Source organism: Acanthochromis polyacanthus, chromosome 20 (assembly GCF_021347895.1).
Source record: "Acanthochromis polyacanthus isolate Apoly-LR-REF ecotype Palm Island chromosome 20, KAUST_Apoly_ChrSc, whole genome shotgun sequence".
Classification (NCBI taxonomy): domain Eukaryota; kingdom Metazoa; phylum Chordata; class Actinopteri; family Pomacentridae; genus Acanthochromis; species Acanthochromis polyacanthus.
In genome coordinates, this window is record NC_067132.1 from 25,128,386 (window position 1) to 25,147,344 (window position 18,959).

General features: G+C 40.5%; 1 protein-coding gene across 4 annotated transcripts in view; it reads left to right on the forward strand.

The window, feature by feature from the left end:
• Window positions 1-18,959, forward strand: part of abi1a (abl-interactor 1a) — a 59,576-nt gene that overhangs the window by 11,107 nt on the left and 29,510 nt on the right. For all 4 annotated transcript variants that reach the window (XM_022208043.2, XM_022208040.2, XM_022208041.2 and 1 more), the window contains exon 2: window positions 4,692-4,859. In XM_022208043.2, coding sequence (XP_022063735.1) covers window positions 4,692-4,859 — 168 coding nt within the window. The remainder of the gene's footprint in view (window positions 1-4,691; window positions 4,860-18,959) is intronic.

The window sequence follows — 18,959 nt, forward strand, 5'->3', positions numbered from 1 at the left end:
CCCACCGCTGACCTCACATCACAGCTCTGGCAGCTAATGCACTTTGGATCAGTTCGCACAAATGCAAAATAAAGAAACAATCTAAACAAAACTAGATCTGGCATTCAACTGCTAGGAAATTTCTCATGAGATTTGTTCATTCTCTGTTCCCGAGCAATTAATTTCTTCATGTTTTTTGCTACTGTTGCATTTCTATTCACTGTGGGCTCATATTTCCTTGTAATATGAAGTCTTGCCCTGCTATGGAAACTGCACAGCCATGGCCAGAAGTCGAAAGAACTCAAAAATATTAAAACAAACATAGCATTTAATAAATCCTAAAAAATACAACCCAAAAAATTTAATTTATTTGATTATATATTTTACTAAAAGAAAATAGAATCAACACATCTAACATGTACGTTTTTTTACAAATGCCAATACTGGAATAAAAATCCACATACTGTAGACACCTTACTACTTTAATTTTTATTCTGTTTCCATACTTGTCTCCTGTTTGCTGTGTGTAAACACTGTCTGCAGTTCAGCCTAGTTCAGCTGAAAAGTCCTTGAATTTTTGTTGTGCGGCTCAACCTCTCATGGCTTCCCAGTTGCACAGAAAAGCGCACAATTTATATTTTATTTTTATTTTTTACAGAATCTAATTAACGCATATTGCAATTTTAAAATGATACACATAGAATGAAAATATTTTGGTGAATGAATGCCATTCTCAGCTTAGATTTGGTAAATTTTTTGTACTTAGAGTTGAAAATCCAGTGGTCTCCTCTGCTTTACAGTTTCAACAGCAGTTTTAATATTGTTTTTATTTAATAACTGACCCACTGGTGGGTTTTGGAGTTCAGAAGGCTAGAAAATATCTGTGCAACAGATCATGCAGACTTGAGCCCTTCTAGTAAAGAAGAATTACAGTTGTATGATTAACACGAGGCTAAAGATTAACCCTCATGTAAACCAGGAAGGATCGGCTCGAGCCCTTTCATTGCAGTGTAACTCTAATATCTTTGCACTGGTCCCCACTGTGTTGCAAGGGAGAGAAGAAAGGACGAAACTGCTGTTGCTGCACTAATTATAAGGGCTTGTTTTACATCTTCAGATTTAAAAACAAGGTTCAAGACATATCTGTGATCTTTCCTGTTCTTTTCTTCAAAATATATTGTATGAAAGTCTGTATTGGAGTGAAATTCTACGGAAGTAAGCGTGAAACAAGCGTTCATGAAGGATGTCTGATACACATCTAGAGTATGACAGATTGGACATATTTTATCTTGTATGAATTGGAGTTATGGGAGAACTTAGACGAAGCAGCATCACATGCTGTTCTTCGAATTTAGCCTTCAATGAGTGTGCTTGTGAGCCTAAAAGAAGTGCAGACAGTGGTTTTGTAATTCTTCACACATCACAGTTGAGCATTTGTCAGCTGAAACGTCAATGGTGCTGTTTGTACACTTCACAGCTGCAGTGTATTGACAAAAACAAGTTAATTGGGCAGCTTTTTTTAATTGCAGCATGCAAAGCAAATCACTACAAATGGCACTAGAGTTACAGTCTGAATCTTGAATGAATAAAGCAGTAGAAACACAGATCTAATGCTTGAAAAATAAACATTTGTGGCTCGATATGTAGGCCAGCGCTTCTGCACAGGCAAGCATGTATTGTTCAGTAATCTGTCTGAAACCTCTTGCCCCTCTGTACAGCAAAAAATGCATCCTCTTGCAATTTCAAAATTGCCATCATAGCTATAAGCTCGTCTTGTTTGTTGTTGTTGTTGTTGTTTCATATGTTGTCGTCCAGCTGTTCCTCCGGTCTATCATATTGCAGCGTCAGTAGTAGGTGTCTGCGTGTGCACATGAATGGCTGTGATTTCAACAGATGGCCTTTTGCACTGAGCCCTCTGGAGGAATCTCCCCTCCTTCCTGAGGCTGTTATCGCTCAACACATCTGCCGCTCTGATTCCCGTTAAAAGAAACACCGCCGTCACATCCTCGCCCGGCCGAGGCTAACCAGGGCGACCGGCACTCCTGGTTGGCAGCTTTTAGCCGTATGGATTGCTGGATTAGTTGCGGCTAGAAATCAATTATGACACACTCAGTGACGCGGTTGTTTTCACTGACTCCGTCTGCCCTCTCCATCTTCGTATGGCCAAATGTTCCCTGTTTTTTTCCCCCCGTTTTGCCCCCAAACCACCACCACCACCACCAGTAATCATCTCCTCAGCCACTGCTGCCACCACCTACCTCCTGCTACGGCAGCCTGTTATCAAAGCCCAGCGTCGCCCCTCCAGGCTCTGCTCTTTGGGCTTGGCTTTATGAGTGAGCGGCGTAGGAAAGAGCCTGCAGAGATCAAACGTGATGGCTCAGTTTGAAGTGAGGTGGCTCTCCAGAACGTGTCATTACCGCTGTCTGTCAGGTCACCTCTCTAACCAGCGATGTGTTGTCATTTACAGATAATACAGCGGAAGAACTGAACAGAGTGCAGCTCTTACAATGAATCCTACACAGCCTTTCTTTTCATGCTTTAAGCTGATTCCAAGTGGTGCCATCATGAGTCTGACATATAATAGCTTTCAGATATAACAACTAGACACAAAGAAAACAAAAACCTATGAGAAATACAGTTGACACTTATGTTATCCTTTTGTGTTTCTGTATTTCTGTTGTCGTGGCAAACTAATTAGTTAGCCTGCTTGCTAATTGGCTGGCTAACAAACCGCCTAAACCCTTGTTTGGGCTGACACAACACACACACCAGGGGTTAAGTTCAAACAGCTACTTATCCTCTTTATGCTATTTTGAGCTTCTACTAAATGCATTTTAGATGTACTCCACCAAAAACATCACCTGTATGACTGAAAGGTGGAATCTTCCTAAAATGTATTCAAGAGAAACACTTTTTTTTTTGCCATTTTCTACTGTCTAGTTAGCTGCTTAGCAGTTTAGTTGCAGCTTGCTAGCCAGAATAGCTTGTTTGGTATGTTTAATGCTAATGTGAGCTTCTGGTAAATGCATTAAGGAAATACTCCACTAACATGCTATTTTAAGTATGAATCAGTGACAAAGTGTGGGTTGTAAATGTCGCCCTCCTGAAAGTGTGTAGGACTGCTAGCTTGTTTATGTGCAGAAAACATTAGCTGCGCTTTAATTTACAATAGTAAGTGGAAAATGAGTTTTGAAACATTCTGATAACCTTGTCAAAGCACATTTGAAGGATAATGTACTGTTTTTGTATCTGCTCATTTGCACAGTATGTTCTGACAACTAATATGTGTTCTGATAACAACTCAAAGCAACACTTTTGTTGTGCTGCTGCCTTTCTCACTGCATTTCACGGGCTTTGAGTTGTCTTATTCAATAAATACTCACAGAACATAACTGGAAAATAAAATTACCTACATTTGCTACATACATACTATGTAGCAAGTCAATTATAACATTGTTAAATGTTGTTATGCAGGATGTAATGCAGAGTTAGACATGAATTTTAAATATACTGTGCTTGCTCAATATAGTGCAATGTCTATTCAATTTTAGTGTTAAATAACTTTAAACAATACACTTTGGCTTACGTGAGACATCTACGTTTGGCACTTCTGTAGTTTTTAGCCAAAAATTGAATACATCACGGCTTTAAAAAATAATTAGACTTACACTGTGGCATCGTTCCCTCAGTGGCACACCCAGAAAAACCCTCTTGAGGCAACAAAACCTGCAAATCTGCCATACATTTTCCCAGAAGTTAGCCAGAATTCTATCACAAGTTTGCCAGAAATCTACTTTGCATATGAAAATATGACCCTTTTGCATCAGCACTGCTAAATACAACTGTCTGCCAGGAGCTGTCATTATCAGAAATGCCACATTAGCAAAGATAACATGCTTGCAACCAATGACAAAGAAAACATGTTGGCAATCAAAGGCTGCTAGAAGTTTGACATTACTGGCATGCTGTGGTGACAAACCACTGCTGAGCATGTTTGCCACTTGTGGTAAACTGCTTATTGTTCCCAGAATGTTGCTGGAAGTCTGCCAGAAGTGACCAGCACCGGCAAATTTGTGCCAACGTGTTTTGGCAAACTAATACATTTTGCTGCAAATCAACCACTTTTAACAGGAATATGACGTAAACACGGCATAAACACAATACTAATTGCACAGTTTCACAGTTGTTCATGACCAAGGAACCTTTATTAAATGCTTTCAGACATATTTTAGCTTATTCTTTTAGAGAGACCATCTTTTGAGTGATTTATACAACACTAATGTTAGGTTCACAAGGAAAGAAGGGCCAAATATAAACACTAGATTAGAAACTAGATGATTCAGAATTCTCAGTAAGAGATACTTTCCTCAGTTAAAAGGGCAAAGTTGATGTAATTTTTTGTGTTCAATTCTGTTTCGCTGGTCTTTGAGTTTGAAAGTGTGGTCTGTTTATACTCTGCATCCAATATGGCAGCTGCAGGATGAGTTACATCATCTAAAATCCCTCCAGAGAGAGCGAGGTATCTGGGGAATGAAAATCAGGGTAGAAACGAATGTCTTGGCCTGACTCCACCACAAACCTCACCTGGATGCGAGGCTAAAAAGATTAATACGAAAGCTATTGGGATATTAACAATTACAGAGTTCCTGTTGTTTGTTTGTTTTCATCCCTATTTAATGCTTCATCTTTCCCTAATCTCTTTATGTGCACAGGCCCAGGACAAGAGGAAAGCTCTGGAGGAGACCAAAGCCTACACCACCCAGTCCCTGGCCAGCGTGGCCTACCAGATCAATGCCTTAGCCAACAATGTGCTGCAGCTGCTGGACATCCAGGCCTCGCAGCTGCGGCGCATGGAGTCCTCCATCAACCACATCTCTCAGGTCAGAAACACACACCACCACAAAGCGTACAGCTGTGAAGAATGGTGGCCCACATTTCCCACTTCTCCTCTCACTTTCACACAGACTCTGTTATTTTAAATCACAGTACGAAGCCCGCTGTAGTCTCCATGGTTCCTTTTATTGGTTTATCAGTCTTATTCAAGTGCTGGCTGTGTGTTTGCCTGAAAGACTGGTGGTCTGTCTTTTCTTTTATGCTCTTGGCTTCCATCAGAGGCCTCCAAACACATTATAAAACATTTAGATTTACCACAGTCAGGCCGACATTTCAATTATTAGTCTGCAAAATGATCACCGAGAAGCCTGGAAACGCATAGGGACAGATTTTTCTCATAGCAAGTTGTAATATCTTACATGACCTCACTTTTATTTCTGCTTTTATGGTTTGTATTGCTTATTTGACAGAGACTTGTCCACACAAATACCAGGCTTTTATTGTGGCAGTTATGTAATACGTGGAATTATTGGATTTTGTCAGATTTCTCAATAATCTACTAATAATTTCTCAGTTGTTTTTCAAAAATATTTATAATATTGAAATGTTATTGAGCTATAAACATGCACAGAGAGATATAGCACTTTAACCACCCCTACGTCGGCTTATTCCTAACCTTTCCTCGCTGTAGCATGAGGCTTTTGCCATGTGCAGGTAAATCCAGCCTCTCATCCAATGAAGGCATTAAGAGCTCAGACAAATCAAACAAAGACCTCCAGTCATGTGGCATTTGGTCGATTAGAACTGGAAAGCATTCACCAAACCCTGAACGCACATAATGCACTCATGAGTGAATAAAGATAAGTAAGACAAACGCTAAAAAATAAGGACTCGCAGCGATCGGATGTGAAACGGAAAGAGCATTTTTGTCTCCCTCGTGTCTGATGTCTGTGTTTATTCCTCTGACGGAGCTTCGCTGAGAGTGTCAGAAATTCTTTCAGGATACTCTGAAGGTCAGATTTTCAGTCTAATGGAGGAAAGGAGTGCTTGAGGCTTTGAAGGGAAGAGGGGGAGAGACGGAAGGAGGCATCCGGCAAATCAGGGAGGAGGCAGGAGGAAATGGAAGACGGACGATGACAAGCGAAGAAAGGCAGGAGAGCGACACCAAAAAAAGGCATATTTACATTCGCTTCAGCTTTTTGAGTCAATATCCTGACAAATAGCATTCAGCTGATACCAAGGTCGCCATGACACTACTGCCTGCCTCAGGTTTCCATGACAACCCCCTGAGCAACATCAGAAAAGTATGAGAAAGACAGTTAGACATTGTGGTTTGGATCAGCGAAAAGAAAGCCGTACAAGAAACCCTGCACTTAGCTTGGATTGTTTGACTTTTGTGTGCACCGTGCATGGGAAACTCCTCGCTTCCTTAGCTATATTTAAGCTTGTGCGCTCTGTGTCGCCATGGCAAAGCCTCAAAAATGGACTAAATGATGTCACAGATGGTCAGCATGGTGCACAAACATGGTGCTGCTTCTTTTTGGGTGTATTCTTTTTGTTTCAAGAGAGAATCGCTATTATTATTGACCAAATAAATGAACACATACAAGGATTTTGGTGTACATTATCGAATTAAAGATCTACTTTATTCATCCCAGAGGAAATTATTTTGCCAGAGTACAATAAACAATGTTTAGTGGAATATACACTAGTACACAGGGGCTTGTAGTAAAATAGAAATAACAAATAATATAAAATGCAAAATGTAAGTTTCTAAAAGTGTTTGTGTGAAGTGTCAGTGTGTCAGGAGTCTTAAGTGTGTAAAGTGACTGTATACTAAAAACTAGAAAGATCAACAGAAAAAGAACTGAAGTAGAGTAAACGGATCTATTTCACCGATGTACTGCACTTGAGTCTACTAAAGCAATGCATTTAAAGAAGAGCAACAGGTTACAGAGGGGAAATGAGTGTTTAACTATGTACAGCTTTAGGTATGTGCAAAAGAGCATGTTTAAAGTGAAGCAGTTTTAGAGCATATACAGTTTTCAGCAATAATTGCAAAGTTTTCAACATCTTATCTACATGAGGTAGGTTGAAAATGGTGCAAAACATGTAGGAAGTTAAATCTGAAAAGACAAACTCATCTTCTTCAAACTCATAATCATCGTCGCTGCCAGAACGAGACGCCTCTCCACAGATCTTTATCTTTTCTCTCTGATTCCCAAACCTTGTCTCAGGGAAATGTGAATCATTTAGCAGCTTTGTCTACCAGAAAACACAGAATGTTTAATGCCTCTTTTCATTCATAACATCTTCATCTCTGCCTCGTTGTTTTTTTCTGCATGAGCGAGAGCGAAGTTCTTAATGCGTTTGCCATAATGAAGCGTATCTCTGTTTTAACACTAAAGAGGCAGGAGCTGCGAGCTTTGCAGGCTGTGGGTGTGTTATTGCTCTCTGCTGTCTTGTTCAGAGGTGGATCATTATCGCGTTGCCCTTGCTGCTCGTGGATATGAGATTAGCGGAAGACCTCAAGGCCAGTGTTGCGTTCTGCTGAATGGGTAATCGAGAGGGAAGCCTGTGGATTGTAGGGTCTGTGTTGTTTTACCGGGAGAAGAGAAAGGAAATCACCTCAGGTGCAGATGAAACTTCTGTGTAGTTTGAACAAACACTTTGGAATTCAATGGCTGTGCATCATCTACTCTCTCCCTTTCTTTAGTTTCTGTCTTAAGCCCGCACCGATCCATGCCTGAAGCTAGAGATGCCTTTCGACTGCAGCTCCCTTACATTAATATGTTAGTCGGTGTGTGGTGAGACGCTGCCTGGCGTCAGGGCAGCTTCCTTTGGTCTGCCCACAGTTACGAGGGGTTCACTCTGGTCAGGGTGTGTCTGTTGGTGATGGCATCTCTCCGAATGAAATGCAGCACATCCTATGTTGTGTTTTCTTTGTGCGCGGTGAAAACACTGACATCGGACGATGGGTATTGTTTCGGCTGACCCGAAAGGCGTAGGGCGTTCCTTGCAGTGTATCATAGTTGAGGACAATCAATCTGGAATTCTTCATGACGCCCTGAAAAAAAGATGAACTCGTCTTGTGATGACACATCTGGGATGTTGACCTAAGGGAGCTAGAGCTGAAAAATTTACTGATTTCAAGTCAGAATTGCACTTTTAAACTAGACGAGCCCCCAGTAGAGGGCAGAACCACGCCGATGCATGATACTCTGTATCAATTTTGATCATCGTACGTATCTCCCTTCCTACTTGATCTGCTGACCTCTAACTCCACAACTGAGCAGGGGACCTTAGACTGATCTTTAGTGCCAAGTTTGATTATCCTGACTTCAGCCCTTGCAGAGATATCTGACCGGACATACACACACATACATACATACATGCATACTTACCCAGCCAGCCAGATACCGAAGCGAATGCAGTAACCCCGCTGACGTACACGTCAGGCGTGGTTAACAATGCAATGAGCAAACTGCAGTGGCTGCAATTTAGGATCGGGTGTGGCTGTTAAAAAATAAGACAACTTCCATGATTAAATTTGATTTTTTTTTTTGGAGCAGATTGAACCTCTCAGGATTTGTTTATGCTGCATGCCGTAGTCCGACTGCAATAAACTTCTCATTATTTAATAGCCACCCATAGTATATTGTTCAGCACATCTGAGCCAGGGTTCAAACTGGAGATGCTTCACTAATTCATGTTATCCTCCTTGTCACATTTTCTGTGGTATTTCATTTGAATATTACACTGAAATGTGACGTTTTAAAATAATTTAATCATAAACCAAATGGCAGTATCTGTCAGAAAAATCACAATTAGATGTTTACCCCAAATTGTTTACCTCTAATAGGAGCCTTACTATCCTTTGCAATCTCAAGGCGGCAACTATCTGTTCGTATATAAATTAGTCAGGCAAATTAGTGACTTTAATCTTATTTCTCTGTTGGAAAGCACTTTAGGTCAACATCCATTGTTTTAAATGTACTATGTAAAACCTTTGACTTGGCTTGATTGTCGTTCCTGCCATTGTTTAGCTGTTCTCACACATAGACTGTCTAGAGTATCATGTCCAGAGTTGCTCTTTCACTCATTGCAGCACACAACAGGAGACTGTCGACGTGTTCTCACTCCTGGAAGTACTTTGTTTGGTTTAGGTGAGAGTTGGTCGATCGTGCAGGAGGCAGGATGCACACTCGCTCGCTGTGAATTCTCTGGACTCTTGCCTCCTCTGTTCACACATGGGCTCAGTCGGGCTTTACGCAGACTATATAGTAGGAAGCTGGCAGGATAAAGTCTATTTAATGACAGGCCCGACTGATTTGGACAATTACATTCTCATCTGCGGCTCCTCAGAGCATCCAGAGAGGTTCAGGGCTGCAGTACATGTGTGGAAGCAGCTCTTGTTCACATTCTTGTTTCCAGTACTTGGTTCCTGGCACCTCCGTCCACATGACATCACTCTGTCCTGAAAGCCATGATTGGTCCGACACCAACGTGTATCGCTACTAGAATTTTCGCCTCTATAATCACTAATATGACACAGTGACCTTATTGTGTAGTCTGAAGGATGTGAACAGATACATTTGGGTCATTTGCCAGTCAACAGTCTAGAAAACCTAAAGCTGACATCTACAAATTCCCATGTGTGTCCAAAACAATCAGAAAAATGCTGCCAATTATCATATTTTATAAGCTGCAGCGAGCCAAATAAGCAGAATATTGATGTGCAAGGCCATTAAATTTGTGTTTAATTCATTTTTGTGAAGAAAACATACCCATTAAATCATTGGTTTCATGTTATCTGCTGTGACCAGTTCAACCAGTGACAAGATCAGGTTTATTTTGCAACAGCTCCTCCTAGCCTTAATCATTTAATCATTTCCACATCAATTAAGTTGTCAGTAGAAACTGTGCTAGCTTTGGTGTTTCCAAAAGTTGTTATCTAGACTGTGCAAAGTTTTATTCTTAAGCATGATGGTGAAATAAGTGCAGTGAAGCCTCATTTGTGTTTGTATTTAGCATCTTGTGCTTGGATTTCTTCCTGCTATTCGTATCTGGGTCTCAGTGCAGCACAATTTGGTGGCAAATCGCATGCCTCCAGACGCATAAATGTTTGTGCGTGCACGGTTCGGTGTTTGTTTGTGCACCGCCTTCCCCGCTGTCATTGCCGTTCACGATCCCTCTGCAGTATTGAGGCGGAAGTTCTGAGGGGAGAATAGAGTAGCTTGCGGGGCTTCCACCTTGTGCTGCGTGTGAAGTGGCTGCTAAGAGGCTGCGAACAGGGAGCGCTTTGTCCGTCCGGCAGAAGAAACTGCCCCACAATGAGAACCTCTCTGTGATACCCCAAAGAGAGAGGGGAGACGGGGAGAATGGCGGTATGTGTGTCTTAGTGTGGGTTTCCCTCAACACGGTTCTGAAGCCCCCCCCCCCCCCCCCATCTAATCTCCATTAGATAATTTGGTTTTATAGAACTGAACCCAGAGGGATGCAGCCACACATGCACCGGTATTGTCAGCTTGTCAGTGTTGCCATGGAAATAAGACGGGTGTCTCAGTGATGGAGGCAACTTTTTCTTTATTATGTATGGAAGATGAGACTATATAATTTGTCTGAATGGAAACTGCTGTGGTCTTTAGAGCAAAAGTGATCGTGTAGCTTATCAGATTTTCAGGATAAATTAAAGTAAATAAAATATATTTTAACTTAGTGCAAGAAAAGAGTATAACAGTATACTCCCATTTTTTAATTGGCCACTGTTTTGATTTTGCTGCTTTGATAATTGATTAATTAGTATTTTTTAAAGAAAAAAAAAACAAATTTCTCAACTTCAGCTTGTTAAACTTGAATGTTTTCTGTTTTCTTTCCTCCTCTATGACAATAAACTAAATATCTGTGCAGTGTGGCTAAAACAAGACATTTGAGGACATTTACATAACACTGATTGACATTTTTCACCATTCTGTGATATTTTATGGATGAAACAAGTCATAATGATAAGAAATACTTTTTTTAACCACTTTTTTTAATTAGGGTTAAATTTGTACAAGCATATTGGACATTTTGGTTGATCAAATTGTCAGAAATAACAGGAGAATACATAGATTTCATAAAAAATGACAACTATTTAGTTTGTTGTTCTTGTTGGCCAATAGTTACAATATAAACTAAATTTGTGTTTTTCATTTATACTATGCTGTGACTAACATTTTTAGCTATTCTTCCTTTTTTAAAATAAAATTTAGGTACAATATGTAAATGCAAAATATATCTTAAATGATATAAATAAACCAGCAATTTTGCAACCTGGTCTTTATGTCTATTAAACAGATTTTAAAATGTGACAAGAACTTTTTTAGAACAATAATCATGTGAATCTTTTCAGGCTCCCAAGTCAGAGCTAGCTATAATATTTAAATGGGTAATATCTAATTGTGCAGGTTCCATTTTTATGAGTCACAACATACTGTTCCTCTAGTGCATGCATGCGTTAATAAGTGTGAAACGACATCACTGCCAAATTGAGTGTGAAAACCTGGAAGATCAAAATAGCCGGTGATGCATGTGTGATCACTGACGCCCACATGCATTCTGAGCTATAAATGAAGGCGTTTTGATGTTCTGCGTGCATCTTTTCAGTGCCACGCTCTGAGGAAATTCCCTTCAGTTCTTTGCAACTTCTCGTGTGGAACATCATGGCTCATGACAGGGAAGGAGCACTGACTCAATTGTGGGAAACTCTGGTCAGCAAAACCTTAATGGGAGCCTTCAGACAACCCAGTATGAGTAAAAGGGTATTATAATAAAAGGAAATGTGCGAGAAATTGACCGTTTAGTGTTGATGAATCAAATGGAGATTGTGTTAAAGAGCAGCAGCCGGCATGCAGTAAGAAAAGACCGACTGATTTACGGTTGGGATTGTCGAAAATGCGTTTTACAGCTCCGAGGTTTGCCGGTGCAGATGTATTTACACTTACGTTTGGAGTTCAGATTGAACCCACTGACCACAGTGACAAAGCAGCACAACAACGGGCCTGAATGCAACGAAGCAGCTGACTCACAACACACGAGGTTCACTGAGATGCTACGACTACAGTTACACAATATTCTTATCTGAGCACGAGTCAGCCGCGCCGTTTTGCGTTCCGAGTGAGGATTCGGTTTGTATTTATGAGCTCAGCTTGGCACACATTCGCTTATTTTTCATTCCAGTCCTCATTCCTCGGGAGTACAGTTGCATGCCGTTGCACTCTGCTGCTTAGTGTGTGTGTGTGTGTGCAGCGGCGTGATAAGACACACACTTGTAAAGACTTAATGTTGCGTCTGTGTGCTGCATGACGACTTTCTGACCTCCCGTCGAGGAAGAATGGCACTCATCCAAACAGGAAATGAGGCCTTGTAGTGTGTGTGTTGTGTGTGTTCCTTGTGTTTCCTGCTGATCCCTCCTCTCGTTGTGTATTTTGCTCTCCCTCCTGCCTCTCCTGGTGGTCTCTCCCACTTGCCAGGCTGTAAAACGCAGACTCCGCCTGTATTTTTCACTTTCTGGGTATTTACACTTATTCTACATGCATTTTTTCCAGTTTTCAGTGGATTACAGTGATGTGTCTGTGTGGTCAGAGCTTTGTGTGGTCGGTTGTGTCTGAAAGGGGGTTGTTTAAACGTTAAAAACATGAGTTTGAACAGACAGAGATCCAAAGCTCTTTTCTGGCAATAAGTTAAAAAGCCTCTATTCAGATGGCGATTTTATAACTTTGGGCCAGAAGAATGCCTTGGATCTTTTCTCTTTTTAACTTTTGTGTCCCCTACAAAAGAGTACCTTCATTGTACTTGTTAGAACTTTGAAGAATTAAGGATTTATTTTCCTCTTTTCTGAAGTTAAAAACATGGTTTTAGTGTTGAAAAGTTTGGAAATAGTGAGGATAAAATGAAATTTTAAAGGAAATGTTATTTATGGCTTTAATACAAGATGTAGCTGCAATAGAGATTATTTTTCCTTTAGTTATCTTATTGTTTTTTAACATTAGTATTATTAATATTATTGTCATTATCAGTGTTATTATTATCAATCATTTCTTTGTTTCTAGAAAGAGTAAAAAAACTGTGAAAATGTCTTGTTTTGTCTGGACAGCCCAAAAATGGAAGTTTAAAATAGTATAAAACACAACAATAGCAAATCATAGCATCATTGAGAAACAAACAAGAGCCTCATAAATGCATGATTAAACAAAAACAACTCATTAAAGCTGTTCCAGACTAATTTTGTCTTCATCGAGTAACCAATTAATCTTTTCAGCTGCACTCAAAGGCTTCTGAAACCTGTTTAGTAAAAACCCAATCAGAAGGCGTGGCTGTACTTGCAATGTTGCTGTTATTTTTAGTCCTCAGTTGACTATTTGAACAGCAGACAACATGAACACAATTTTGATAATAGATTAATTAAAGCCTCTCCAGTTGAGGGATTTTCTGTTTTCTCTGTCTTAAAACGTCGTAAAATAAGAAAAGCAACAGATGTATGTTAACGTATTCTCATTCTGAGAACTTGCGATCTGTATTCTTTGTCCTTAAACAAAGAATTAACTCACACAAATAAATGTCCGTGCAATTGATTACAAGTGTGTCGACTTCCCACAGATGTGCACTATTTATTAGTGATGGACCAATGAAAATGCCATGTTAGATAATCAGCGTTTACTGATTCAGCATCAACCGGTTCCCACGGTTAACTGTGAGTCTGCCGGGTTTGTTTGCACCAACTACTGGGACCTGACCAGTTCCTGCAGCTCTCATTTATTTTCCATTTTGCAGAGCTGCACCTCCAATCCTGTAAAAGACTTATTACAGATACAGTTATTACTAAAGGAAGCAGAGTGGAGGGCTGCTGATAAATGCTGTTCTGTTGGGAGCACTTCAGTTTTATTATTATCATTATTTTACACAGTTCAGTTTGTTAATTACTGGTAGATACTTACTTAGCTGATGTGTGTGTTTAACATTACTGCAAACAGAGCAAAGATCTACGTAAGCAGACAGATTATGCTGATTTGCAGTACACTTGTGTCTTTTCTTCATCTTCTCCTCCTTCTTCTCCCCTTTCTTCTTTTCCTTCTTCTCTTGATCATCTCCTCTTCCTTCTTCATCTCCTCCTTCTTTTCCATTTCCTCCTTCTTCTTCTTCTCCTTCTCTTAATCCATCTCCTCTTCCTCCTTCATCTCCTCATCCTCCTTCTTTTCCATCTCCTTCTTCTTCATTTCCTTCTTCTCTTTATCCTCCTCATCCTCCTTCATCTCATTCTTCTTCTCATCCTTCTTTTTTATCTCCTCCTCCTCCTCCTTCTCCTTCATCATTGTCATTTGTTATAGTTTGTCAGATTCAAAAAAATAAAATTTAAAAAATACCCAAAACCACAAAACATGATTTTGACATTTATTATTTATAGTCATGTTTTGTTTGATCTGGAGAAAGCATCGTTCTAACTACTCATTGTGACTGCAGTGAAATAATTCATTTTCATTAGCAATTAATCTGTTGAACTGTTGAACACTGTTTACCTCAGTGTAGAAATTGTTTCGAAGTTCACATCCTAAATTGCTTGTTTTGCACAACAAGTAGCCCAACAATGGAAAACAACAATCGATCTTTATATAAGCAGGCAGCTTGACAGTTAAATGATTTGCTAAATGAATAATTTCAGCGCTTTTCAGACACTTGCTGATTTGTCTGTCAATCACCTGTTTCATTCGACGGTTAAATTCAGAACCAGTCCTGCGTGAGACTGTCGCTGCATTTGCATCCTGCACGGTTTACGCCTCGAATATGAAGTGTGACCGTGCACAGCCGCTCCATGACGACTCCATCCTGCATGCACGGAGGTTAAAGGGGAGTGAGCGAGGCTGTGAAATGCCTGGTGACCCAGGCTGCTCAGTGAATCACCATCTCCGTGGTTTCTTCCTTCTCCACCCCCTTTCCCACTGCAGAGCGCCGCTATCATCACCAGTGCATTCTTTCCCACCTAACAACCCTCTGCAGCTCCAGCTAATCATTACACCTTTGCTCTGCAGTTCCTCCCCGTGTAAGAGGAATTATTTGACAGCTTCGTATAAACATGACTGATTAGAAAATACTTTTTTTTTTCCACTTTGCAGCTGAGCTTTCAGTGTTTGTTGGCTCTGTTGTTGTCTGGTGAGACGGAGGCTTTACGCTCAGCTTGTATGTAAACTTCAGGGCTCAGTCAGAATGCTGTTTTGGCTGCAGCCCAAAGGGAGACTGGCAAAAGTCAGCCGAGGTGTTTCCATATGTGCTGTGTTAGCAAGCAAAGCATCGACCTTGGCATGCCGTCCTGACTCTTTTTAATCCCGTGTTTTTTTATCTCTCTGTTGTGAGAGTGGGAGAGTTCGTCTCGCACTCGTCCAATTCTCACAACCTCCGCTTCTGGCTTCATCACGCCACACATGGGTTGTTAGCTTTACCAGAGGAATCCGGTTTTTGAGGGATGCTGAACGAGATCCTGGCAAACTATGAACTCCCCACGGGGCGAGTGACCTCTCGTTTTGGCTCGGAGTGCAGATGGAGGCTCCGTGTTGCGCTAACAGCCCCACCGAAAGGCCTTTTGGACAACTGCTCGAGTCCGCAGATGACGGGCTTCAGATGTTCTGGCTGTAATCACGCTGAGAAACGGAGCAGACAAAGAGGCATTCGCTCTGCTTCGACAGCCGTGTTGGCTCGGAGTCAGGAGTGTTGGATTGCAGATGAGGCTGCAAACAGTGAGAAGCAGAGGACAGAAGAGTGGGAGCTGCAGCAGCCGAGAGGCGTGAGCGAGCATGTGACCAGAGGTTCAGATCTGAGGCAAAGGGCTCGAGGACAGTGGAGGGTTTGGCCCAAATCAACCTGAAGGGTCATGACATGATTGACGGCAAAGAATAAAAAGGAAATGATTAAATTACAGTATTTCCTCTGACTTCTCTGTAATCTTTGCTGTGTCTTGTGAAATACTGAATAGTTTTCCTAGAATGAAGGGTTGTCATTTGAGACTTCCTGATGCTATTTTGAGAATTAATTGCCGAGACAGGTGATGAATTTCTGTAACAGAACCTAAACAATGCGCTGTATTCTTTGAGAACTTCTACCACAACATTTTTCAGTGTAACAGAAGAAGACAAACATATCAAATGTCCATCTGAATCCCAAAGCTCACTGGTTGGTTTGACTGACAGGTTATCTTTTAAAAATTGCCAAAATTGCTCAATTTTTCTGAGTCAGGACCTCTAAAAACAGAGACACTCATGGGATTGTTAACTTTCTGACCTACTCATCAATGGTGTGCTGCTCCGTCAGAAAATAAGACCAAATTGTTTATTAAAATCCTAATATTTTGCCAACATCACTTTATTTTACAGGGTTCATTTAAAAATTTGCTAAAAAAATATGTAGTTTCAAATAAATATATGCTGTAAAAATAAAATTCCTTGCCATTAATTCACCTGCAGCCAACAGTCACTTAGCCAAATTCTGGGACTTTTTCTTCTGAACTGGGATGAACTGCAGGCTGTGTTTACAGAGAGCAGATAGGGGACAAGCATGTAAACAAATTAAAATTTTAAGCAGTACAAATGCCCAGAAACAGCCTCTTGGAATATTTTGATACTTTGAAAAATGTACTTACTTCTGGCCTGTGAGTTAATTGACAAGATCAATACAACTCTCATTAAACTTTAAGCTACAGCCCGTTAGCTTTGCACAAAGACTGCAAACTGGGAAATGTTGCTAGCCTGGTCCACTGCAAAGCTGATGAAATCCACCCACCAGCACCATTATAGCTCACAAAGTTACATCTCATTTGTTTAAACTAAACAAAATATATTCTGCAGGGGTTTGTGTGACTTTAATGTTGTCTATTCTGTATCTGTACGAGAACACGATCTACATAAAATGTCGGTACCAGATGGCAAAAAATTATGGATTTATTCATGATTTAGTCATTCTAGATTTTGGTTTGTGTCACAAAAGTACTGAAGCTCAGCACCAACCCCTGTCAGTATGAAACTGTTATCAATCATCAACATATCTGACCTCATCACAAAGTTTTACTTGATTGTTAAATGGTAAAACACGGACAACATAGACTTGGTTTTAAAGATAAATAGACTTTATTGTTATTGTGCAGAAGTACAACGAAATTTATGTGGAAGAACATGACAATTAGCAGCAGTACAAATAAGAATAAATATAGATATTTTATTGCAAGGAGTCACAATACGAAAGATTTAGAGGCTACTTCTCTAAACTAAGGATGTTCCTGATGACGGATTTCTCAGTCAATTAAACATAAATGTACATTTAAATCAGTCTACAAGTAAGAATGCACTCACAATTGAGTACAGTTTAACAATATGTTTAAACATTATATGAAAAAATATTGCTTGTAGGTGTTTGAAGTCATTCTCCAATAACCAAATTGTATTTTAAATGCCATGCAAATGTGGGGCATTTTGCATCGGGCATATAAACATTGTGCATTATCTTACAAACCCTGAACTAGAAAAAGCTGACAAGTGACATTTAAAATACAAGGTGCTGTTACGTGTTCATTACTAACTCATCTCAACATAGTGTATGCAAAAATCTGTGTCAAAGTAACATAATTCAACATTTTCTGCCTCTAAAAGTGTCCTTTTATCCGTCATATAGTCAGGACACCAGTGTGAGCGAGGCAGACATGACAGTATCTCTACTAAGATCAGCTGCCTTGCATAATTATGCAACGAGGCCACGTGATGTCTTGACTGTACAACTGAATTCAAGCTCTTGTTTCCCACAATCCGGGCTTGTTTCTGAAGAAGTTATTTCAGGAAATACAGGAAATAACTGTAGTAGAAACAGACCAGGCAGGTTAAGAGTAAGTGGGTGCAGCAGAAAAAGCACACTTCGGCACTCATCGCACTTTCTCGTAAAATTACTGCTTGGAACGCGCCGGGCATCACAAATTGTTCAAATCCGCTCTCCGGTGTGAATGTGGGTAATAGAGAGAGCCAAGAAAAGGGCATCTGGACCCGCTGAAGTTTTCCTGGGAAAATAACAGTGAAAAGAAAAGATGTTCAGGCCGTCTGACCGTCGTGATAAATCCTCAATCTGCAGTAAGCCTGAAACTGAGGTTCAAATATGTTTAACAGACGTGTGCGTCGTAGTTATTATCTCCTTCTAATCCCACAGAACAAGGATGTTAAATTCCTGGACCGCTGTAAGGACAATCTAGTCTTAGCTCTTCTTAGCCAGAAACATCCTGTGGTTTGTTCTTATTTCATAATCACATGTAGTTCTGATTTATGGCCGTAAAAATAGCTTGTATGTTCTTGGAGTGCTGTTCAGTTTTGTGTGTGTGCTATCTCAGAGGAACAAGATGCTTCTCCCCCAGTTTGCTGAGCTTTTTTTCTTTTAACTCTTATAATCATCGTACGGTTAAACTCTATCATTAACCATTGGCTCGTTTGTCTGAGCTGGCAAGCCACACGTACACATAGACGCATCGGTATGTTGGGTGTGTTTGTCTAGTAGTGACTTTTTCTCCCCATGCTGTGTGCAGCTCCAACCTACACACTGTGCTCCCTTATTTTTTTGTTTTGTTTTGTGTGTTTGTGCATAGTTGGCATAATACTGAGGATATCATCCCGCGGCCGGTCTGCCAAAGTGCTGAAAAGGCTGTTTTCTTTTCTCTCAAACATGTGCTGAAGTGAAACCGGCTGTCTCAATCCCATATCAAAGTCTACGGACGCGTTTTTTTTTTCCTCTCTCTTTTCGGTCGCTACTTACCTCATTCTCCCAAACACTGTGTGTTTGTCTGGCGGGAAGTTGTCAAGTTGCGTTTGTGCACGGCTCCGAAATTCCAGTCCCGGTCCTTTGATTGGCTGTGCTATCGGACTGAGAGATTTATCCCCCTCTGCTGATGTTGGATGGACAAATTCTGTCAGTGTGTGACCTGTTTTCCAAGTATTTGGACTCTCATCGCTTGTCTGAGCAGTGTAGCGCGCTGGCCTGAATAAGACAATGTCTTTTACTGGAAAGTAGGTTTTAAAAAAGTGGGGGTTGTCTTAGATTTGAGGACCACACAGCATCAGATATTCTGTTTGACTAGAGAGAGTTGGAAT